The 24,572-nt window shown below is 43.0% G+C and overlaps 1 protein-coding gene across 2 annotated transcripts in view; it reads right to left on the minus strand.

The window, feature by feature from the left end:
• Positions 1-3,653: 3,653 nt before the first annotated feature.
• Positions 3,654-24,572, minus strand: part of RMDN2 (regulator of microtubule dynamics 2) — a 65,831-nt gene continuing 44,912 nt past the window's right edge. For both annotated transcript variants that reach the window (XM_032776525.2, XM_075064231.1), the window contains exons 9-11: positions 24,241-24,294; positions 24,069-24,149; positions 3,654-4,374 (exon numbers count right to left, since the gene is read on the minus strand). In XM_032776525.2, the coding sequence (XP_032632416.1) occupies positions 4,321-4,374; positions 24,069-24,149; positions 24,241-24,294 (189 nt within the window). In that variant the 3' untranslated portion in view covers positions 3,654-4,320. The remainder of the gene's footprint in view (positions 4,375-24,068; positions 24,150-24,240; positions 24,295-24,572) is intronic.

Raw genomic sequence — 24,572 nt, forward strand, 5'->3', positions numbered from 1 at the left:
TAATGGCTGCGACTGCAGCAAAAGCCCTGGTGTCAATGCGATCTAAAAAAACCGTCTTGTTTTAATCCGTGTTTTGGTACAGAATGAAGGGACACTTACCGGAGGTCGCTTCCATGGCTTCACTGTCTGGGCTTCTCGCTTGGAGCGCAGGGACTGTAATTCTTGGGTCTCAAAAAGATCCTGGCTGTTGGGGTTTACGGACTGCTGTGTGCTCCTCACCATGGTCATCTTCATCCTCATCTTCCTTCTCCATCTTCCCCCTCGGCTACATCCTCAGAAACACTTGATATTTCAATCCCAAAGTCTGAATCCACGGACAGGGGTGGGGCACTGGTAGCGCTGAACCCCAAAATTGCATGTAGTTCAGCATAGAAGCGGCATGTTTTCGGCTCAGAGCCTGACCTTCCGTTTGCTTCTCTGGTTTTCTGGTAGGCCTGCCTAAGCTCCTTGACTTTTACTCTGCACTGCAGGGAGTCCCTGCTGTGCCCTTTTTCAGCCATAGACTTTGAAATTCTTTCAAAAACTTTTTCATTTCGTCTTTTGGAACGCAGTGCTGTGAGCACTGAGTCCTCACCCCAGATAGCGATCAGATCCAGAACCTCCTTGTGTGGTCCAAGCTGGCGCTCTTCTTCGATTATCAGGAGACTGCATTGTTACCAGTGCACATGAGCTCTGTGTGCTCACCTGTGTGTGTGCTGACCCTCACGCTGGACAATCAGGAAATGGAATTCAAAGTTCGCGGGGATTCAGGCTTTTCCTGTTTACCTGGCCAGTGCATCACAGTGTAGTGTCCGATGCTATCATGAGTGCCCCTGTCACAATGGTTGAGAAACCCAAAATTGGAGTGGCTCACTTGGGACAGAGTCAATCGCTCCCTTCTTGTTTCTAAAATAGAGTACGTCCTGCCTGGACTGTCATAGCCCGCTGCCTGCCTCCAAGTGCCCCCCCCCGGTGTATGTCACGAATAAGTCTATGTTTCTTATTCTTGTATTCCTCACGACTGCATGACACAAATGGGGGGGGGGCCCTGCCACGGTAGCTGCGGAGGGTTGGGAGAGAAGGGAAGCAATGGGTGCGGTTCTTGCGGGGGGAACCCCCTGTTAATACAGCCACGGAGTAGCTGCGCTCTTCTAATACACTTGACTCTTCTTGTAGCAGGACAGACTCTATTTTAGAAACCATAAAGGAGGGATTGACTCAGTGGCCAGTGAGTCAATCCCAAGTTTGCTTTTGCGTTGCGCCCCCAGCTGATTTTAGCCAGGGGCAATCATGATAGCAGCGGACAGTTCAGAGAAGGAGAGATAACCGTCATGTCATTGCCAGTTTTTCTCCAGCAGTAGACGGTACAGAACGACTGGTAACCATCTGTGCTATCATTGCAAAAGCAATTGAATGCTGGTGTGTAGCGTTCGAGTGTCGCCTCTGTCTCCACAGCATCTAATACACAAATGGTGACGGGAAAAACAAAAAAGCGGACGGTCTCTAGGGCTGCCGTGCTATTGTTTCTGCAAGGGCAATCCAGGAGAAAAAGGTGCGAAAGGACTGTCTGCTGATGTTTTCCCGGAGCAAGGAATGACTGACGACATTTACCAGAACCCCCCGTGACCATTAACATTAGCCTCAGGGGGCGGGGATCATGGAGGAAGGGAAGGGGGTGCTGAGGACTCCAGCTATCCCACAGTCCTCAGCAGTCTCTGAAAACTATTTGCATTCTTGGCTGAGCGCCCAATGTCTGTAGCTTACAACACGGTGTCTCGCATGGTTCATGAACAGCTCATCAGTCTCTTCCCCACCCCAGCACGAGAAATGAAAGTTAAATAAACCAATCCTTGAGTACTTACAATGTCACCTCTTTGTACTGAATGCTGCTGATAGAGGCGATGCTGCACACTGAAGAGCATTATCCGCTCCTCTCCCCCTCCCTGGTGGTAGACGGTACAGTACTACTGTAGACAGCAGAAACTGTTACCAGTCTCACCTCTTTTTGTTCACTCAGTAAATGGACAGAACGGATAATAACCCTGTGAAAATTTTTGAAAGCAAAATTGGGATTGACTCACTTGGGACTGAGTCAATCCTGCCCTTTATGGTTAATAAAAATAGAGTCACTCCGGACAAGAATAGGATCAAGTGTATTTAAAGCAGTGTATCACAGCACAGCTGCTCCGCGTCAGTATTCACAGAGGAGCCCCTGCAAGTAACGCAACCGTTGCTTCCCACCTACCTGGGCTACCACGGCAGTGACCCCCCCCCCCCATTGTTGGCATGATGTTATGAAGAATGCAGGAATAAGAATCACAGATAGTTAGTGAGATAAAATGAGGGGAGGCAGCCTCCATGGGCTATGACAGTCCATGCAGTTCAGAATCTTTTCTTTACACAAGAGAGGAAGGGGTCTGATGAAGCTCAGCCCCCAGGTGATAAGATGAAGACAGTTACCAGCCGTTCTGTACCATCCACTGTCAGAAAAAAGGGAGTCATTCCCATTTTCACCCAGGAGCCCCCGGCCAGACTCAGCCAGGAGCACTCACTGGGCAACCGTCTACCGCTGGGGAGGGGCAGAGGAGCGGATACTGCTCTTCACCGCAGCAGCATCGCATCTGCCAGCAGCATTCAGTACACAGAGGGTGACATTTACAGTACTCAAGGAATTATTTATTTTTACTTTCTTTCATGTGCTGGGGGGGGGGGGAAGAGACTGACGAGCTGTTCCGTGAACCACGTAAGACACCGTGTATTAGCTACAGACATTGGGCGCTCAGCCAAGAATGCAAATAGTTTTTTCAGAGACGCTGTGGAGACTGGTAGCTGTAGTCCTCATTACCCCCTCCCTCCCTCCATGAGCATCCATTTGAGTCTCTGGCTTCCCGTTACGGTTGTCACGCACCGCTGTGTATCCTGGAGTTTATTTTTCAAACGCTTTGGCATTTCCTGTTCTTTAACGGAGCTCTGATAAAACAGATTTGTCTCACCGTACAGCGATCAGATCTAGTATCTCCCGTAAGGTTCAATGCAGGAGCTACTTTTGCATTTGAACTGCATCGCCACCCGTGCTGATCAGAGCTAGACACGTGAAAGCAGGAAATGTCATTCTAAAGGTCTCGGGCTTTTCCTGTTTACCGGCACTCCGCATCCGAGTTCGGATTGCGGACCAGAGCGGTCAGTGGTGCACTGTTCGATTGTTTGCGTCCATGGTCCAAACTACCAAGTATTCAGGAGCCGGGCACTGTGGGTAGCTGTTCTCAGCTATCCCATAGTTCCCCACTTCCTGGGAGGAGTTCCGAAATCGATTTAAGGAGCCGTTTAACTCGATATTAATGACGACGTCGTGTGAACGGGTACAGCGTTAAATCGGTATATCGGCCATTAAACCAATTTAAAGTCGCAGTGTAGACTTGGCCTTAGACTCCTGCTATTCCATAAACTCTTGGTTTGCTTAAGCAGAAGCAGCATGTTACAGTTACTATATATGTATACATAAGCCACATTACCCAAATGACATGAAAGATCAACAAATGTTACATATGGCGGGGAGGGGCTCTCAAAGACAGACTGACAATACCGCAACAGGCTATTATTCAAAGACAAATGACCAGGATTCATCTACCTGATGGGGCTCATGTATCACAATTCTAACAGATTTAACCACAATATTTCATTTCATTGGTCCAATTTTTAATATTTTCCTTTCAAGTAACATAAAATATGACTTTAAAACATGATTTATATAGTTTTCACATTTCCATCTAAAATCAAAAATAGGCTAAAGTAAAAATAGTTTTTTAAGTCTATCCCTTTTTCCTTAACTTCCATCAGTCGTATACATTTCTTGTGAATAAAAGCAGAGGCACACACATACATATGTTTATGATGTACCTTCACATACATTTATATAGATCAATTCATAGAAACATAATTTAATGTAGAAACAAATTAATTGCTCCATATAATCCTGTGCTAGCATTGCAGTTTAGTTGATTAATCCTTCCAAGAACACAGTTAATGCATTTGGCGTTCTTGCCTATGTGGTGTCCATTGCCAGCAGTGGACTTCATAAAGAGAGACTATATTTCCGGAAAGAAAAATTTAAAACAAACTGTAGATCCAAAAATTAAAAATAAAGCTATGAATCAAAAAGATATAATGCATCATTTTCATACCCAAATTGCCATCCACTTACAGGGCCTGATCCAAAAATGACTGAAGTTAATGGTAGTCTTTCCACTAGCTTCAACGAGCTTTGGATCAGACTCCGAGTGATTAGTTTCTATGGTTCTTCTACAATATCATCACAGCATGAAGAGCTAGAAGTGCTTTTCGTCACAGCTGCAGCATTGGAAGTAAAGCTTCTAAATCTTTCTGGGCCTCTTTATCCTAAGACAGGAAAACAAACACACACACAATTAGATGTGGAATGCCCTGTTTGTTGTAGTTTGTTTTATCATGCTAATACATGCTCATGCACATTTCTCTATTAAGAAAAGATACTACATAAATTTAATAGCCATGGAATGTCTAAAACTACAAATCGTATAACTAGTTAATCTTCCTTTTACAGGGATCACAAAAGTAAAACGGGGGTGGGAGGCAATAGAGCCCATGGCAGCCTTCTTCATACAGCTCTGACAAAGCTCTTCCGCCTTACCAGTGATATCCTTAGCGTGGAAGCAGTGGTGGGAGGCCCACGCTTTTACAGGTACAGTGTGGGTCAAAAGACATTTGGCTTTGTATTTTGTGTGGAAGTTTGTATGCTGTGAATATACAGTGTCTAAGGCCTGGTCTACACTACGCGTTGAAACCTAATTTAGCAGCGTTAAACCGATTTAACCCTGCACCCGTCCACACAACTAGGTCCTTTATATCAATATAAAGGGCTCTTTAAAATGGTTTCTGTACTCTTCCCCGATGACAGGAACAGCGCTGAAATCGGTATTGCCATGTCGGATTAGGGTTAGTGTGGCCACAAATTGACAGTATTGACCTCCGGGCGGTATCCCAGAGTGCACCATTGTGACTGCTCTGGAAAGCAATCTGAATCAGGATGCCTGGCCAGGTAGACAGGAAAGTTCGCGAACTTTTGAATTGCATTTCCTGTTTGGCCAGCGTGGAGAGCTCACCAGCACAGTGCCACACAGAGCTCATCAGCACAGGTAACAGTGCAGTCTCTTGAGACTGAAAAGAGCTCCAGCATGGACAATGGGAGAGTACTGGATCTGATCGCTATATGGGAGAGGATTCCGTGCTAACAGAACTCCGTTCAATAGACAAATGAAAAAAATTGAAAAATTTCCAAGGCCATGATGCAGAAAGGCCACACAGGGATCAGTACAGTGTCATGTGAAATATAAGGAGCTCAGACAAGCCTACCAGAAAACCAAAGGAGCAAAAAGGAAAGTCCAGGGCAGGTCAAAAACAGCCGCTCTACATTGAGCTGCATGCAATTCTAGGGGGTCTGCCACCAATACCCCACCCTGTCCGGTGTTCTGAAGGTGGGATTGGTATCTAGCCATGTTCCTGAGGATTTCTGCGGCGGGGAAGATAAAGGAGGAGAAGAGAAGGAACAACTTGCAGAGAGAACAGCCATCCGTTCTTCCCCAACAGCCAGGAGTTTTCTCACCAGACAGAATTACCCTCCCAGCCCTCCAAGCCACTGTCCAACAGACAATGAAAGCCATGGAAGCGACCTCTGGTTGTGGGTACCTTTTGGTAATATAACTAACATGAGTTTAAAGCAAGATTTTTTAATGATATCATTGGCCTTTGAGGAATTGGGGATGGCATTCGCGGCAGTGAGTTATTGGAAAAAGTCTGTTAAGTTGTGGGGATGGAGGCAGAAGTCTCCAGGGACATCTCATGAAGCTCCTGGAGGTACTCAAAAGCTTGCAGAGGTTTCTGCAGAGGCAGCTATTCCGTCCTCTGTGGTAGGACACTGTGACACGCATGCATGTATGCAGTATCTGGTATCATTGATGACAAAGCCTAGTGTGTATGGTCTGTGTGACTGCTTGGCATTAAGCATATCTGGTTCTTTTATCTTGCCGGTGATGTGTTATCTCTCGGAGGTGATATCGTCAGTAAACCTGGTTGAAATTAAGAATAATTTAAGGGACAACAAGATGGCTTTACTGGGCTGTTTGCCTGTTGCTTAAAAAAATCCTTCCTTGCAGCTAGACAAGCAGGGGGAGGCAGGGTGATTGGCGTGAGCTCTTTCGCGTTTGGCTAGCAGAGAGCTTCCATGATACCGCCATGCGGTGGGGGAGGGCGTCAAATGATCATCCAGAGAATGGATGGGAGGGAGAGGGGGTTGCTGGCTGTGCTGATAATAGGAAGTAAGCAGCACTGACGGGATGTTGCTTGTATTTGGGAAAGGAAGGCAACGTGTTGTATATTGAAGGTGCAGAAGCCGAGACAACGGCTTACCACGGCGCATGCAGCTGGGATTTGCTGCTGGACTGCGTTGTTGAGATCTTCTACCCCGAGCTGCAGGCATCACATTAGATGCAAATGTGCCTTGTAGTGGAAAATCAAATGTGCTATGTAAGGTGAATTAGTTTGTTACCAGTGAAAGGCGTTCAGCATCGTTGTTTCTGTTAAATGTATCTTTTTAAAATACTTCTCTCCTTTTTTCGCTCTAATGCAGCCTGCAAATTTTTCAAGTCCAGACTCCATCCGAAGGCTTCTCAGATAAGTGGCGGAAAAAAAAGAACGGGATGAAAGTTCTCGAAAAGCATGGATAGTGACCTGCACATGAACGGCTATCTGAATGAAGTGGGATAGAATGGTATCAAATTACAGGAAAGAATGCCAGTGAACGTGATTGAGACAGGAGGACACTCGAGATGAGATGGTGGCGCAAGAAGATTCAGCAGTGGGGGATGCAATTGTGGGGCGACTGCGGGATACAAACTGACATGCTCGGACGTTGTGGAGCTCAGGTAACAGTTGCGCCCCTTGTAACGCACCCTCAGCTGTGTTTCATATCTCCTCACCGAAAGGTGTAAGAACGTTGTGGGGAAGGCTCCGTGCACCGCCATGCCACCCCGTGAAACAGCCCACCAAAAGGCTGATCCTTACTTTGAATTTTTTGCTTTCGCTTCCCTCCTATCTCTCTCCCAAAACACACCTGGCTACCTTGTCAGTTCTTCCCTCTTTTTATTAATGATTTTTCATACAGAATACATGATTTTTAAACGATAGTGACTTTATTCCTTAGCAAGCCTAATGAAGTGGGAAGGTGGGTTGCTTACAGGGATGATCATCGAAGGGGGAGGGGTTCATCAAGGGGAAACACACAGCAGTCAGACCGTACCTGGCCCGTGATGAACTTGTTTTCAAGCTTCTCTGATGCGCACCTTCCTGGTGTGCTCTTCTAATCGCTTGTGTCTGGCTGCGCATATCAGAGCCCAGGTGATTTGCCTCAGCCTCCACCCGCACTAAAGTCTCTCCTTACTCTCACAGGATGTGTGGAGCACACAGCAAGCAGCAACACATGGGGACATTGGTGTTAGCTGAGGTCTAGCGTGGTCAGTTAATGTGCCGTGCGCCTTTTACGGCAAATGCACATTCTGACCATTCTGCCTGCTCAGCCTGTAGTTGAACAGCGTCCTGACTACTGTCCAGGTGCTGCTGTATGGCTTCATGAGCCTATGGCATCAAGGGGTAGGCTGGGTCCCCAAGGATAATGCAGGATTTCACATCCCAATGTTATTTTTGGTCTGGGAAGTAATTCCCTTGCTGGAGCGTTTTACAGAGTAGTGTTCTGAAGCCAGGAGCGTGTCATAACCCTTCTGGCCATTCCACGGATGTTGGTGTGAAACGTCCTTGTGATCCAGTGCTTGCGCACCATTGAAAGTAACCTTTGCGGTTTATGTACTGGGTGCCCTGGTGCTCCGGTGCCAAGATAGGATATGGGTTCCATCTATCGCCCACACAGTTTGGGAATCCTTTGCAGCAAAGCCATCCACTATGACCCTGCATTCTCCCAGAGTCACTACTTTTGTGCAGCAACTTAAATATTGCCTTTGGCTACTTGCATCCAGCAGCCCCCGTGTTTTCCACTCCATGAATTGTTCCGAGCTGACTGGGTAACTGGTTCGGTTGTGAAGCTTCAGAGGGCTATTGCACATCGCTATTCAGGCTGTGAGGGGCTGCCTCTCATTTGGTTATGTATGCGTTCAGGGCAGGGGAAAGCAGTCACAAAGTGCCTTATGCAAGTCCCCACTGGGAATCGTCCCAAACCTGCAAAACTATGCGGTCCCACCAGTCTGTGCTTGTTTCCTGAGTCCAAAATCGGTGTTCAATGGCTACAACCTGCCCCATTACCATCAGGATCTCCAAAGCGCAGGGGCCCGCGGTTTGAGAGAATTCTGTGTACATGTCCTCATCACTCTCGTCCCTGCGCTGCCTCAGCCACCGCCTCCTCACCTGGTTTTGCAGCTCCTGGTTCCGCATAGACTGCACAATAATGCGTGAGGTATTTTCAACGTCCACGATTGCGGTCTTGAGCTAAGCAGGGTCCACGCTTGCTGTGCTATGGTGTTTGCACAGTTCACCCAGGAAAAAAGGCGCGAAATGGTTCTCTGCTGCTTTCACGGAGGGAGGGGTGAGGCTGTACTAAGAACCACCCGCGACAATGTTTTTTGCCCCATCAGGCACTGGGATCTCAACCCAGAATTCCAAGGGGCGGGGGAGACTGCGGGAACTATGGGATAGCTATGAGATAGCTACCCACAGTGCAATGCTCCGGAAATCGACACTAGCATCGGTATATGGACGCACACCGCCGAATTAATGTGCTTAGTGTGACCGCGTGCACTCGACTTTATATAATGTTTTAAAAAACTGGTTTCTGTAAAATCGGAATAATCCCGTAGTGTAGACATACCCAGAGGATGCTTCTCTGTCTCCTCTTTGGAACTCTATTATCCAATTATCAAGAAAATGTGCGAAACATATCTAATGATTTAGGGCCAGATCCTGCCCTAACCCTGTGTGTCAATATACCCTGTGCTCCCCTCCTCCCAGTTCCAGGCATGGAGTGAAAGAGAAGGGGCTTCATGCCTGGTAGCTCCCCCTCCCCTGTACATGTGAGTGAGGAGTGATACAGTTTTCATCTAACATTAAGGTTGGAAGGGACCTTAGGAGATCATCTAGTCCAACCCACTGCTCAAAGCAGGACCAATCCCCAGACAGATTTTTGCCCCAGATCCCTAAATGGCCCCCTTAAGGATTGAACTCACAACCCTGGATTTAGCAGGCCAATGCTCAAACCACTGAGCTATCCCTCCCACAACACTACAGCCAGGAAGTTCAAGCAGCATGGGAGCAAAAGGTAGTAATCTGCTACTGCTATAGTACAGCAGATTACTCTCACTTGGAAATAAGTGGGGAGCAGGGAAAGAACTTTGGGCTCCTCCTAGGGCAGTATACAGGTGAACAGCTTATACAAGACTGTGCCTAAAGGCAAAACCTAGCCAAAAGAATTCTTTTGAAGGTCATAAATGACGAAGTTTTGGCCATTAAAAATATCAGCACTAAAATATGATATTCTAGTTATTGAAACATTTCTCCTGAAAACTGCTACCTGTGTGTTGCTTCTCCCTGCCCATGCACACATCTTCAACTCACAAAGCCAGTATCGATTCAGATAAAGCTACATTTTTAAAAGTCTGTACATAATGCACACAAAGAAGTAGGGGTGAAAACACCTGATTCACATACACAGGTTTGGGATTCACATGCACCAAGCATAGGCATGCACACATTAGATGTTCTGTACCAGTATTTCCAAAATTAGAAGCCATGGTTTCTTCAACAATCAGGATAACTCTGCAAAGGAAATTTTCTAAAAGAAAATTCTGCAGCCCAAAAGAGTGAAGTAATCACTTAATTTCAGGATCACTGTGTTATTCAATCAAAGAACTAGAACAAAATACAGAACATTTTAAAATATAGTTCATGGGTGAATAAACTCCTGCTTCTCTTTATTTTGGTTAGTTGTCTATAACAACATGGTGGAATAAAGAGAAATATTTGAAACTGATAGAAAACATATGCAAGAAATGTCAAACTATATTATACTATCAGGCCGGATTAAGGCATTAATATGTTAGCTGTACAAGTCCCTTGAATATGTGCTCTCATTGGCAACAATAGGCTAAACTATCCACCTAATCATTTATCAGAGTCTTGAAAAGCATGTATTGTACAGCCTGTATACTCTTGCCAAAATACTCTTAATAACAGGAAGAAATATCACATTATATCCTGCACCTCTTAAATTCCATGCCACTGCACCCCCTCCGAGTGTCTGTTCTAAGGCTCTTAATACAGAGTTGGAAAACACACAATCCTCACATCAAGAGACTGCCACAATCTTGGTTCAGAAGTATAATAGGTTTACAAATTTATGACTGTTTATTCAATGGAATTCAGAACGATTTTCAAGGCTATACTCAGAAGTAACTGCACAGGCATTTTCTTTCTACAGTTAGGAAAAAAATAGTTCTATTTAATCCTAGTCTTTTCACAATTCTCTCAGCCCAAAGTTATAAATACAGACTCAGGTTCTGTCATATCCTAGCGAATTTTGTTCAGTATTTCAAAGACGGATTGAGTTCTTTATTCACACCACAAATTATCCCATTTAAAAATAATCTCCAAAATAGTCTTGCATATTTCTCTCTTTCCTTAGAAGAAAAGCAAAACTAATACATTGGGCAATCTTTTCAGATAGTTGCAACGCACCCAGAGCTAAAGGTTGGGCAATCTTTCCTGCTTCTGCCTCTGCTGCTAAGAAAAGAAATTAGAGAAAGAAACCAAAATGTGACTGCTCTAAAAACTACTTGAAAGAAGAGACTGGTAACAGCATGAAGACTATTTGATGGCCTATGTGAACTGAGTAGTTCCATCCAAGTGATAAGAGACCACACATCATAAAGCACAATTATTGGGATTTTTGCTGGCAATAACAACAAAGAAACCAAACACAGAATAGAAACAGAGCTATTATGTCATCTTTATATGCGGTCCCTCCTGACGAGGGTTGTGGCACATTGGCAGGGAAGAGAAGCTTGCACTGCTGTTGACTGTGACCCTGCTTTATGGAGGAAGAGCTCAGATTCTAGGGCGGTCAATCTGGCATGCACAGGCCCAATGTGGAGGTAAAGGAGCAGATCACTGATTGTTGCAGGACCAATGATCCTCTACTCCCACATCTGCACAGCTTTCTCCCTTAAGGCATTTTAGAAATTCACTGGATCTCTGATCTTCCAGGGATGAACAATCATATTGATTCATTTGTAGCTGGGAGGATGGAAAGGCCTTGATCTCTTTTTGGAGGATTTAGTCAGACCGGGAAAGCAGTTTGTTGGCAAGAGACTCAATTGTTCACTCCTAGGCTGAAGATTGGTCGTACCTACTCAGCTAGAGCCAATTGCCATTTTCAACTTTGACTTTCTACTGAAAAACACACATTGGTTAAATGCTTCTAATATATTTTTTACAATCAAATGTGAGCTCCATATGTTCTGTGGGCCATAAACTGCTCATCTACGGCTTCCCCCCACCCCCTTCCTGTTTAAACGTCTCTCTTTCGTCCATCAACTTCAGGGAATTTAGTAAGGGAGAGAAAGATCTGAGGGATTAGAGATAGAAAAAGTAAAGAGAGGCAGCTGAGAAAGGGGACAAAGAGGAAAGGGAGATTGCTGAGAACAGGAACGGGAGAAGAGGTTGTTGGGGTGAGAGGTTTGCTGGCACTAGTTTTGAGGCTCATTTCTGAATGTTTTTCTTTAACTGCAAATAAATATATGAGAGAAAGATAAAAATCTTTATTTTTACCTCCCACCTCATGCATGAAGTACTCAGCACAATGGATACTTATGTGTGTTTAGTGATAAAGTCCCAACTGTGCATCACTGGGAGTCAACACACCATGGCAACATTGCAAAATGGGTGCACCAGTTAACCAGAACATAACTTTGTGCTAGTAGGGCCAAATTCTATACTGCTATCCACCATGTAAGACTTCAGTGAAGTCAATGGGGCTACATGGCTTGTTTAATCAGTTCAGAGTTTGGCTATCAGGGTCCAAAACTATACTCTAATATTCATTAAATGGACAGCATTGACATTACCATGTTTTGAGAACCACTCATGACTTCTGGTTATAGCTATACAATTTCTGTATAGTTCCGTGAGACATCTTCAAGTACAGCACAAGAGAGACCCAATCACACACAATGGTGGCCAATTAGAGTAAAATCTCTTGTGGATAATATATTTAGTTATATAAACTAAATGCTTCCTGTTCCCAATTTAATAACTACCACAGGCACTTCATAAGCATGACTACAGTAGTCATCAGTTTAAATATAATTTCATAATATTGTTTTCCTCCTTAGATACTTCAATAAATCACTGCAGTCACCCACTTGCAATTTTCTACATTGTTACTGTATGTCACAAGACAGGGCGTTTTACGGTCTCACATATTTCTAACATCTTCCTCTGGAAATGAGCCATGATTTCTCAAGGCTTCTAATTATCAATGTCAACAAAATGAAAAACATGCAGTTGACTGTTCGTAATGCTGCATGTTCTAATTACACTTTATTAAAAAAATTAACATCAAAATGACTGAAAACTCATATTTCAGCTATTTCTAGGATTTGTGTTGCAAAGGTATATCTTCTACAAATGACTTGAGGTTCAATTTATATTGATCATTAGTTATAAAATTTTATATCCTGATGGACTCTTTGTCCAACCTCAAAAACCAAATTTCACCAATTAATTTGGTTTTATTTTAGCAGTTAGCAGCAGCATATTCCAAATTTTTGAAAGCCGAGCCTCTCTTCAGGAAAATGAAACTAACTGCACCTCCCTTCAGTCCTGGCATGTGCTGCCATCTGAATTGATATTTCTCCTACATGCCCGTAACTAGTCCTTGCTGCACCAACATGGCCCATGCTTTGGAGACTGCTGCAATTCATAATATTTTTATTGCATAGACAACTATGTTCAAACATTTAGGGTGACCAGATAGCAAGCATGAAAAATTGGGACTCTCTTTTTTAAGGGCAGGAGCCATATATAGGACAAAGCCCCTAATATTGGGATGGTCCCGATAATTTTGGAATGTCTAGTCACCCTACTTACATTTGAGAGGATCTTGCCACGAGTGCTTAGTAAAAAACTAATCATCAGTCTCATCATAACATGTTAAACTCAATACATAAATGTAGGATAGGTTATTCATATGTAAAAAATCACCACACAAGTGTGCTCCCAATCAAAAAAATGCAAATATCCAGGTCATCTCTCCATATATTTTTTTGGACTATGAAGAATGTAAGCAATAGAAAAAGTCAAGCCTTTTGGCAATCACTTAAACACCATGTACATTATAATGTATGAGAGAGAAGTTTAAAAAAAAAAGAAAAAGAAAAAAGAGGAGAATATAGAAGGTGTTAACCTTCCTTTGTTTTATAAATTTAGATCCTTATAACATATGGTCTGTTTTTAAGTGGCATGTTTCAGTTGTTAGTCTGTACGAGTAAATTATGGTGTCCTCAGGACTGCCTACTCTGGCTGGGCCCTTCATTGAAATTCAGACAGTCACATTTAGTGCAAATAGAATCCGCAACTAAATCAATATCTAAAGCCTTTGGTATCAATTTCTCCACAAACAAAATATAACCCATGCCCTCCTTTTCTGCTCCAATCATATAACCATGGTGGTTTACCAAGACTTCTAGCTCTCTTCCCATGGCAGGATTATGGAAAAGAGGCAGCCGCTCTATGGTTGACTTTGAGACTTATTTTTGACAATAAACCTGATCCCTCCCCAATCCCAAATGCTCAACAAAGGTAATTTCCATTTAACATTTGGTACTTTTGTACTCCCATGCCATCTCTACAAACCAACTTTTCGAAGAAATTTCAAATTAGGTTTATTTGAAATATCTTGGCAAGACCTAGTGAGGGTGAACAGTTTTTGAGATTGGGAAAAGCACATTTAAGATGATACAGGAGTGTTACGAATATCAAACTTTCAAAGGGGTCAAATAACTGATGGAGGTTGCAACTCTCTCTAATACACACACATTTATTTTATTTATATATACACACACACTTATATATCGTGCAAAAATATGTATGAGAGTGTCTTTAGCTCTTTCCTATGCAGACTGTTGAAAATGTGAATCTATCACTAGGGAGGTCTGTCATGGTGATTAATATACACAAAAAAACCTCACAGGCTGAGTTCTTCCTCTGTTGCTGCATTCTTGTCCAATATCAAGGAATTCTTCAGACTTTCACATTTCCCAGCGAAGTACCTTGACTCATCTGCCCTCTACTCTTGATCCCACAAGTTCCAGATCTTAATCCTTGTTTCCAGTCCCATCTGCCTCCTCCTCATGGACTTTTTAATATTTGCAAGAGCTGCTGTAACCTTTAGTTAATCCCTAGCTCCTGCTCACCTACTAAGGTCATCAGGCAGTGGATGCCTGTCAGGAGTAAGGCCCTGCAGCTGCAGTATTCCTGACACGCAAACGAGCCAGCTAGGCTGCCTGAAGGACTGCCCTGCCTGATTAGCTCAGGAAGCTAGCAGGCCAGTTTTTAAACATACCCATGCCTCCCTGCTTCCCTGTGCTTGCCTCTCACCAAGCCCTGCTCCTCCACAGCTCCCTCCCAAATCCTGCCCTGCATCTAGCCTTGTTCCCATCCTGTCCCAGCTCTGCTCTTACCTCAGAACCAGACCTGCTCCTCCCATCCCTAACCCTTGGTAATCCAGTTTTGATCCTCAGCTCTGGTTCCTGATTCTGACTCAGTCTTTACCATTGGCTCTGTCATCTGGCCTCTGACTCCAGTTCTGACCTTTGACCCTGGTTCTGGGCTTGTCTCAACCCAGGGCTCTGGCATTTGGACTCTGACCACTAGACATGACTGCCTATGGCCCCGTCTCCTGACAATGTCTTCATTGTGCATTTCTATAACACTCAAATGTGCGTTTCTTTTATGTCTGCAGGGTTACTGTAGCCATGCTGGTCTCAGGAATTAGAGAGAGATTATGGATGAGGTAATATCTTTCATTGGACCAGCTTCTGTTGGTGAGAGGGAGAAGCTTCCAAGCTACACAAGAGCTCTTCTTCAGGTATAGCTCGAAAGCTTGTCTTTCTCACCAACAGAAGTTGGTCCAATAAAAAGGTATTACCTCCTCTATCTTGTTTCTTTGATGTTTAGCCTTAACTCTGAATTTCCTGTGTTTTTATTAATAGTTTTTTGATAACTACAGTACTCTGATACATTGTACCACCATTAATATACTTATATATAGTCTCAATCTTAACTCCAGTTTAATATAATTTTTGTCTGGATTTGATAAATCTCCCAGTGTAACTGAATAGCTCTTCCTGCTTTGCTGTTTTCAGCTCTTCTGAAACTATAACACTTTTTGGGGGGATAGGGGAGGCAGGTGTTTATAACCATAGTCCCTCACGTTTATTTTTATATAAGGCCATGGCTGATTGGAACCTTCCAATTTTTTCCAGGAACATGTCACTAAATCTTTTATTATACAGCATAGCGATGAATTCATTGTTCCCAACTGGCAAGCATGGTACCTTCACTGTGGCCCACAGGTAGGATATAAAGCTAGTTATTTTTCCTGTTTTTCTTTTTATATTTGCACATATTAAAACTATACTTTTAGGTTCTTGCTGCTACAAATTTCACCACTGACAATATACAAGATTCTTTCTTAAAAGCAAAGAATCAGTGTTCTCAGTTCTGCAACACTAGGCCTCCTTTGCCTGATGAGAACTGTATTTTAATACTACATGCATACACACACACAGACCTCCTTTTTAAATTTCAAATGGCTGTTCATAATTTCAAATTAAATTATAACATTTTTCTCCCAAGATTTCAACAAGTACTGTTTTCATTTTGGTAGTCCACCACATCTACTTTGGACAGAATTTATATAATGCCTTTCACACTCACAGTTTCTCAATCCACATTTCAAACTAATGGTGGCGTAATGACTACTGGCCAAACAGATTAGCCATTATGCATTCAACCAGAGTTCACACGCAGCCTTGAACATTAGGACCTGTTTCATTGAGAGGGCAAATGTTTCCCAGGACCCTGACGTTATTCACCTGGAGAGCAAGCAGAGAGAAACAGGACAACATAATGTCTCATGCACTTCTAACTGTTCAACACCCCTTTACAATATGAGATTTATGACCAGTGGAAGACCATATGATTCCTCAAAGCCTTCTGTTTAGTACAAGGAGATAAAAGAAAAGAAATCTAATATAGTGCTGTACCACCAATTTAACCCCCAAATCTAGTTTGTGACATTACTCCTGTATTCTCTTGTTTTAAAAAAGACTGTGTACATGATTGTGGCCCCTTGTTCAGAGATGCCAAGTTGCCCATTTCCAAAACCTCAAGATATAGGGACTTACAGGAACAATGACCCTGAAGGATAATACACTCTCTTTGAGAAGTAGTTGTCATTTCACTTGAAGACTTCTCTTGTGCCCCCTCTGAAGAATTCTTCCCAGTTTGATACTGGCCCACTGAATCTTTTTTTTCCTTCATGAGGGATATTGTCTATTTAGAGATGCTCCCAGCTGGAAGCAGCCCACTGGGCATAAGTGCATATTGTAATGGGGAGAGCAGAGAAAAAGAGGATATTTGGATGGGATCTATGTTCATTTAAACCAGCTGAAGATCTGGGCCTATGTTTTCTAAGATCAAAATTCATTAAGGACAAACACAAATATGATAATGGCCTGATTTTCAGAGATGCTAAGTACCTGTAGCCCCCACCAAACTCAGTGCAAGCTGTGAGTGCTCAGCAGCTCTGAGAAATCAGGCCATCATTGACTATTATTTCTAGTGTTTATGCAGCAATGTAAATTGCACCATAAAGTGCTCGTTCCTTAAAACCCATTGCTGCACCACTCCAGGGACTTTGTCATATAGGGCTGGATCCACAAAGGGATCTAGGCATGTAACTGCCACTTCAGGCACCTAAATCCAAAATGCAGATCCTCAAAACACCTACTCAATTGCTGCTTAACCCGGTAGGCACATAAGTTTCCTCCAGTAAAAGTCTTCTGATGACGCCAAACAGCTTGGTGACTATACTCCACCAGAACCCACAAACTAGGTGTTCCCCTGCCTCTTTCGCCTGCAGGGCTCAATCCAGTAGGCATTCCCAGAAGCCACCTATCAGACTGCCTGCACCCATCCACCAAAAATGCAGCCCAAGAAAAGATGGTGATGGCAACAGCAACCCCCTCATACTCAGAACACTCATCCAAGATCTAGGAGACCAGGGTTCAAGTCCGTACTCTGCCTGATGTGGAGCAAGATCTCTTTCCCTTCCCAGGTGTGGGCCTAACCACTGGGCTTTAGGGTGTTCTGGGGTGGATCACTCTGTCTCACTTTTGAAACTGTTCAATTTGTAGGAAATACTCTCTCTGTTTAAGTATTTTTGGTGGATGGGTGCAGGCAGTCTGATAGGTGGCTTCTGGGAATGCCTACTGGATTGAGCCCTGCAGGCGAAAGAGGCAGGGGAACACCTAGTTTGTGGGTTCTGGTGGAGTATAGTCACCAAGCTGTTTGGCGTCATCAGAAGACTCAGAAACCAGTAGTTAGGGAACTCTGTCTAATTTGCATCAGGGATTCCCACCTCAGAAACCAGTAGTTAGGGAACTCAGTAGTTAGGGAACCAGTAGTTAGGGAACTCTGTCTAATTTGCATCAGGGATTTGAACCCAGGTTCAAATCCCTGATGCAAATTAGACAGAATGGGGATTTGAATTGGGGTCTCTCACATCCTGAGTGAGCGCTCTAGCCACTGGGCTACTGGATATAAGGGGACCACTATTACCACCGCCTCCATTTTTTTGTGAGAAAGAGAATGACTTGGTTTAGGCACCTAACTCCAGGAGAGGGTTCATGGCTGTGATTCCTGAGTACACGAGGCACCTCCTTCCGGCCCAGTGTTAAGTGCCTAAATCCCTTTGAGGGCTGAGGCTTAGGCCACATCTCTCTCTGCAGTATTTCCTACTGGCTAGTTTAGGCAGCTCCTTGTCCACATACTGGCCTTTGTGACTCCCATCCTTTGGCTTCTAACTCTCCCCATGCTTTGTATAGGGATCCTAGCTGCCTAACTTGAGACTGAATAAATACCATTAGGTGGCAGGAGAGTTAAATGTTAGACATCGCAATGCTGAGACTCCATTGTGCTAGGCACTGTACAAACACAGAACAAAAAGACAGCCCCTGCCCTAAAAAGCTCACAATCTAATTACAAGATAAGAGACAACAGGTGGATATAGACAGACGGGGAGAAGCACAAGGAAACAATGAGACAATATTTATCAGCATGATAGGCAGCGGTCTCAGCACACCAGCTGCCTAACTGCAGTGAAGCTTTTTGCAGGCCTTGAGCAAAGTAGAGTTTTAAGGAGGGGTTTGAAAGACAATAATGAGTTGGTTTTGTGGATATTCATGGGGAGTGTCTCACAAGCATAAGGGGCAGGATGGGAGAAAGCACACAGGTGCCTGCTTGAAAATTTAACAAGTGGGCGATGGAGGCTGGCCTCATGAGTCGCTCAGAGGAGGAAGTCAACTTTTCATTAGTGAATGAGAGATAATAGATCGGGTGGAGATAGGTCGTGAATGGCCTTGAAAGCAATGACAAGTAGCTTATGTTTCATATGACAGAGGAGAGAGAGTCACTGAAGGGATGCAAGGAAAGCGGTGCCATGGTCAAAGTGATGGGCTACGAAACGATCTTTGTAGTAGCATTCTGAATGGACATCAGTGGGACAAGATTGTATTTGTGACAGCCAGAGAAAAGGATGTCACAATAATCGAGACACCGGATGACAGCCTGGACAAAGGTATAGGCTGGCTGGCTGGATCGAAAGGCCATTTTACACAGATGTTACACAGAAAGAATCTTCAGGTCTTAGACACAGCCTGGAAATGAGGACCTAGACAGAGGTTCAAATCAAAGATGACACCCAGGTTACAGGCCTGAGTGACAGATAGAATAATAGTGTTATCCACTGTATTATTATATTATGCTTCTGCTTTTTATGTAAATATACATATTTCTCAACAAGAACTAGTTTTTAAAAAAAGAGTATAATCAAAGAATTCACCTGCTGAATTACCCACGTGAGAAAATGGCTGTGATTACAGTTGGAAATGACAGATTTTTAGCCTGACTGTGACAGCATCTTAAGCCACATGGCAGATGAACCACCTCAAGACTGAACAATTACACTGAAGTAACCTTCATGCTGAATATATTCTACCTGAATTGCTTCTCCTCCTCTCCATCTTCAATCTATAATCTCCTTATTTTCAGATCTGTTTCCACTTTAGATACTTTATTGATAACCATTTACTATTTTCTTTCCATGAGCCTCTGCATTCTTAGTACAATCTCTTCCCACCCCAAACTAATCCGACTAGATATTCTTCCCACCTTAATCTCCAAACCCTGAATCATTTCAGGAGCTTTTCCATCACATTTTTCCAATTTCAATAATAGTCTTTTCCTTATTCAATAAACAGAACAATCCACAATATTCTAAATCAGATGTAATTAGGGCTGACATTTGGCACAATTCATCTTTCAAATCTCTACATTATATTTACTTGTTGTATGATCACACACATTGGCTTTAATGCATTACTGACTGTGACCCCAATGTCTCTTTTTCCTAGACTTTCTTCTAAATCTAATCCAAAACATTTCACTTGTAAACGAAGCCAAGTCAGGCAAACAATAATCCAGGGCCAGAACGTTGTGATATCTTTAAAATCATGCAAAACAAAAAACAGTGAATCATTTAAGTGTTTTAGTTGAACAAGTATTTTGTTGCTAAGAGGGGCTCAATTGATCCCCACTCTTAGGCTTGTCTACACAGTGGGGTGCTATGCTCTACAGAGTATGATTTCTAAAGTACACTAATGTGCTGAGCATTAGTTGGTCCATGTAGATCTGCTGCTGTTCAAATGTTCTCTAGTGCATTTTAACATAGTGTTGTTTGCCTCAAGCTCTCTTCAACCAGTTTTCACATATATCTTGAAGAGAATTGATCCTTTTGGCTTGCTGTATTCGAGGGATCGTGTGCCCACCATAAACTTCTGGGATCTGTCTGTTCTATTTTGATGCATTTTTATTGTGTAATAGCTGAAATGATTTTCTGTACTTTTTCAGCCAGAGCTCATTACAACATCATGTGGATAGCACTAGGGTGAACACGGGGGCAAAACTTAAACCCATTCAGCATACTTAGTCCTGCCATGAGTGCAGGGAACTTAAATAGATGACCTCTCGAAGTCCCTTCCAGTCTTATGATTCTATGACTAACGTGAACATACTTAACTGACTCTGCTTAAACCAGTTCAGTTACAAACTGTTCTCCGAATCCACGGTCTTGATTTTTCTACAATGTATTGTGTACTGCTAACTGATGTCAGATCTACTGTGTACTGCTAACTGATGAGAGATCCTCTTAACTTTAGTAAAAAAAGGATAAACTCAAGGCATATCTTAGCATTAAGTAAAGAATGAAACACTGCTAAGGAGATTATTAATATTTGTTCCAATAAATATTACCAGAAAATGTCATGCTTAATTTATTATATTATTACAATATACCCTAACTTTGGCTGAAACTAAGGCCCACTCAGAAGCTCCTCTTGGTGCAGCAGGCAGTGATCTGTCTTTTGAGCAGGAACATTTGACAGAGTTGTCAAACTATTAAGCCACTGAAAGGTCTTATTTCCTTAACTTCAAGAACTGAATGGGATAGAGCCATTTCCTCTCAGGAACCACCTCTGTATCTCTCTCCTGTCCCACCACATCTACTATGCTCACAGTAGGTCCTTAGGCTGATAAAGCTCAGGTCTGAACTTGTGATGCTCTAGGATGGGGATAGGCAACCTATGGGATGTGTGCCGAAGGCAGCACGCGAGCTGATTTTCAGTGGCACTCACTTTGCCCAGGTCCTGGCCACTGGTCCGGGGAGCTCTGCATTTTAAATGAAGCTTCTTAAACATTTTACAAACCTTATTTACTTTACACACAACAATAGTTTAAATTATATATTATATACTTATAGAAAGAGACCTTCTAAAAATGTTAAAATGTATGACTGGCACGTGAAACCTTAAATTAGAGTGAATAAATGAAGACTCGGCACAGCACTTCTGAAAGGTTGCTGACCCCTGCTCTAGGACATTAAGGCATTTTCAGCGGAAGATCTGTAATCATGGAACTTGCTTCTACAGGAGACCAGAGAATATGTATGGATCTTATTGCCATGACCTGGTCTACACTGGAGAACTTAAACCAGTTAAAGTTTCTAGAGTAGTTATAAAACGCTTTGTGTCCACACAGAAAAGCACTCCAAATGGTCAACAAAGGATCTAATAGTCAGTTAGAACAGACTTTCTTCAGCAGATGTAACTGGGTAAAGTTCATCTGGTTCAGACTTACTAATTTAACAGTACTGTGGCTGAAGACAAGTTGAAACTTGTCCTCCTTCTGCCACTGACCCACAATGCACCGGTGGTCTTGCAGAATCACCAGGCTCCAGAGTACACTGCTTTTAGAAGCAGAACCAGAGATCCAGAATCATTGAGACCGAAATTATTTAGGGCAGCGCAAATGTGGACATGGGGCAAAACTTTTCCGCATGTAAGGTCTGAGGCCTTTTTCTGCAGCCACATTAGGACATGAGCTAAGCAGAAAGTCATATCTTCACATTCCATCTAAATCGCATCAAAACAATGTAATATGGGGCGATCCTGTCCTAACAGTGCCCACCATCACCAAATAAAGAAACAGATATTTAGATGGTTAAAGAAAACTTTGTTTGATAGCATTTGGTCTGGCAAGGAATCACTTATCAACAGCTGTGATTATGAAATCTATACTTTTTTATTGTTTGCCTTTATGGTCCCCCCTTTTCTATTGTTTATCTGTAGATTTGTATTTGGTTCTCTGATTGTTTCTGTCTGTTACATAACTAATTTTGCAAGATTTATATCAGTTAAGGTGGTGGGGTCTGATTTGTTAAAGAACTGTTTCATAATGGGCTAGGACTGGTGAAAAATATACTGTTTTGGAGCACTTTGGTTATGGTACAGATAAGCAGGACTCAAGTTTACCTTTATAAACTGGGGTCCAAAAGGAAGTTCTTTGGAAATTAACTCCAGGACACAGCCCAAGATCAGAGCTGCCAGACCTCAACAGCCTGCAAGCTATATTGTGCAGAAGCCGGAGGAGCCCCGGATAACCTGATCCTGACTGGCCACTAGGAAAAGTTTGTCTGCCTTATTGGGAGTGATGAGCATCGCATGCTTAGTGTGTGCATTCTGTTTTGGTAACTGTTAATAAACAGCGGTTAAGGGCATTACTGTGTAAGGCTCTTTCACTGGTATAAGGCCCTGCAAACCCACTCTGAGCCTTAGAAACTGGGCAACGGTGGATACTTAAATTAACCAGATTACGCCCTGAGCCCTGTGGTGGCCCCAAGCTCTAGGAACCGGGAAAGGGTGGGGGTGTCTAAATTAACTGGGTTATGCTTTGAGCCCACAGAAGGTAAAGTTGGGGTGCCCCAGAGTGTGCAAGATACAAGCATGGCTAGTAGGGACATACAGAACAGTCTGAGCTTAAGCTAGTTTAATACAAATAGATAAATTACAAATAGGTCGTGTCATAAGTATATAAGTAAGGGTTAATTTTCTTTTACCTGTAAAGGGTGAAAAAAGGGGGAACCAAACACCTGACCAGAGGACCAATCAGAGACCTGGATTTTTTTTAAAGTCTGGGAGGGAACTGGAAACTCGGGGTCTTTTTGTTTTCCTCGGCTGTGAGTACAGCTTTCTTCTAACTCCATCTTCTTTTCAAATATTCTTCTATCAACGTGGAGTACAAAGGACCAAAGTAATCGGCTGTGATGTGCTTTGATTTATATTACATGGGTGTTGATTGCTGACTGGTTTAATTGGGCTCTCTTTTAAATCAGACTGTTTATTCCTATTTCTTATAAGCCATATTCCTGTTTGAGTTCTTAATGCAGTATTATTGTTCTGTTTTTCTTTCTTTATATATAAAGTTTTCTTTAAAACTTGTGGAAGTTTCTTTTCCTAGTGAGGCTGGGGGGGGGGGCGGGAAAAGCTACGGAACAAAGGGAGGGGTGAATTCTTGGGTGAGCTGACTAAGGTTGAATGCAATAGCCTGGGGATAGATTGCTCTCTGGTTGTATTCAAAGGAATAGGACATGCATGCCGCGGCTAACCAGAAGGGGGGAAGCTGGGGATAAGTAGAGGAACCCAGGGGCTCTGGGTCTTGGAGGGACCCCAGGAAAGTTGGGACCCGAGGGGCCAAAACCCTGGAAAACTTCGCTGTGGGCAGCGAAATAGATCCAAGCTGGTAATAGTTAGGGGGAAGTGTTCACAGGTACGGCAATCCAATTTGGTACGCTAAAAGTCCAGATTTGGGAAAAGTTTACCACGTCGATTTTTGGCTAAACCAGACTCTTTACAGCAAGCTTTAGGAAGCTTCCAAACAACATTTTGTCAGATATTACACGCGTTGAATCAACTACTGTAATAAACTGGCTTAAAAAGAAAGAGGAGGTTTCACTTCAAGACGTGTAGCTTTATTCCTACGTGATTTCATAGAATCATAGAATCAAAAGGTTGGAAGGGCTCATAGTCATCTATGTCCAACCCCTGCTAAAGAGGACCATTTTCCCTAAATAATCCGCCAGGGTGCGGTCTAGCCGGACTTTAAATAGCTCTAAAGATGGAGATTCTACCACCTCCCTAGGTAACCCATTCCAATACTTCACCACTCTCCTAGTCAGAAAGTTTTTTCTAATATCCAGCCTCGACTTCCGCAACTGCAACTGGACACTGCAGTTGCAGTCCAAATTTGGACACAGCAGTAATGACTGCCAGAGAGGATGACAACAATCACAACAGAAACTCATTGCCACTTTCGGTACTCACCTCATTGGTAACTGGTAACACTGATGATGCAAAATCACAGTATTTCAGTGCATTGCTTCTCTGGCCAAGATCTTTGTAGCACTGAAAGAAAAAAAATGTGTAAAAACTAACCAGGCCTTCTATAATACCAGATTCTATGAATTATTTTTTTAAAGTAAACTATTTTAGTTACCTTTGCCAAATACACATAATTGTATTTGGAATATCCAGGATGCAGTTCTTCAGCCTGGATAATAAAATACAGGAAACAACAGAGACACAAATATAGCATGATGAGACTAATGTGGTCAAGAAACAATTTCCAGTAAAACACAAAGCTTCCTCAAAGATTTAGGTTAGGTCCCTTCTGTCTGAATCATCTCATACCAGTGCTCCATAATCTCTTTAGCACTATTTAAAGATATATATACACATGTAAAATTCTTATGGTTAATACACAAAAGCTGGACAAGTAATTTTTTGAGAATTTGCTGAAGTCCTGGAGCTTCTCTCTCTTAAATGCTT

Source organism: Chelonoidis abingdonii, chromosome 3 (assembly GCF_003597395.2).
Source record: "Chelonoidis abingdonii isolate Lonesome George chromosome 3, CheloAbing_2.0, whole genome shotgun sequence".
Taxonomy (NCBI): domain Eukaryota; kingdom Metazoa; phylum Chordata; order Testudines; family Testudinidae; genus Chelonoidis; species Chelonoidis abingdonii.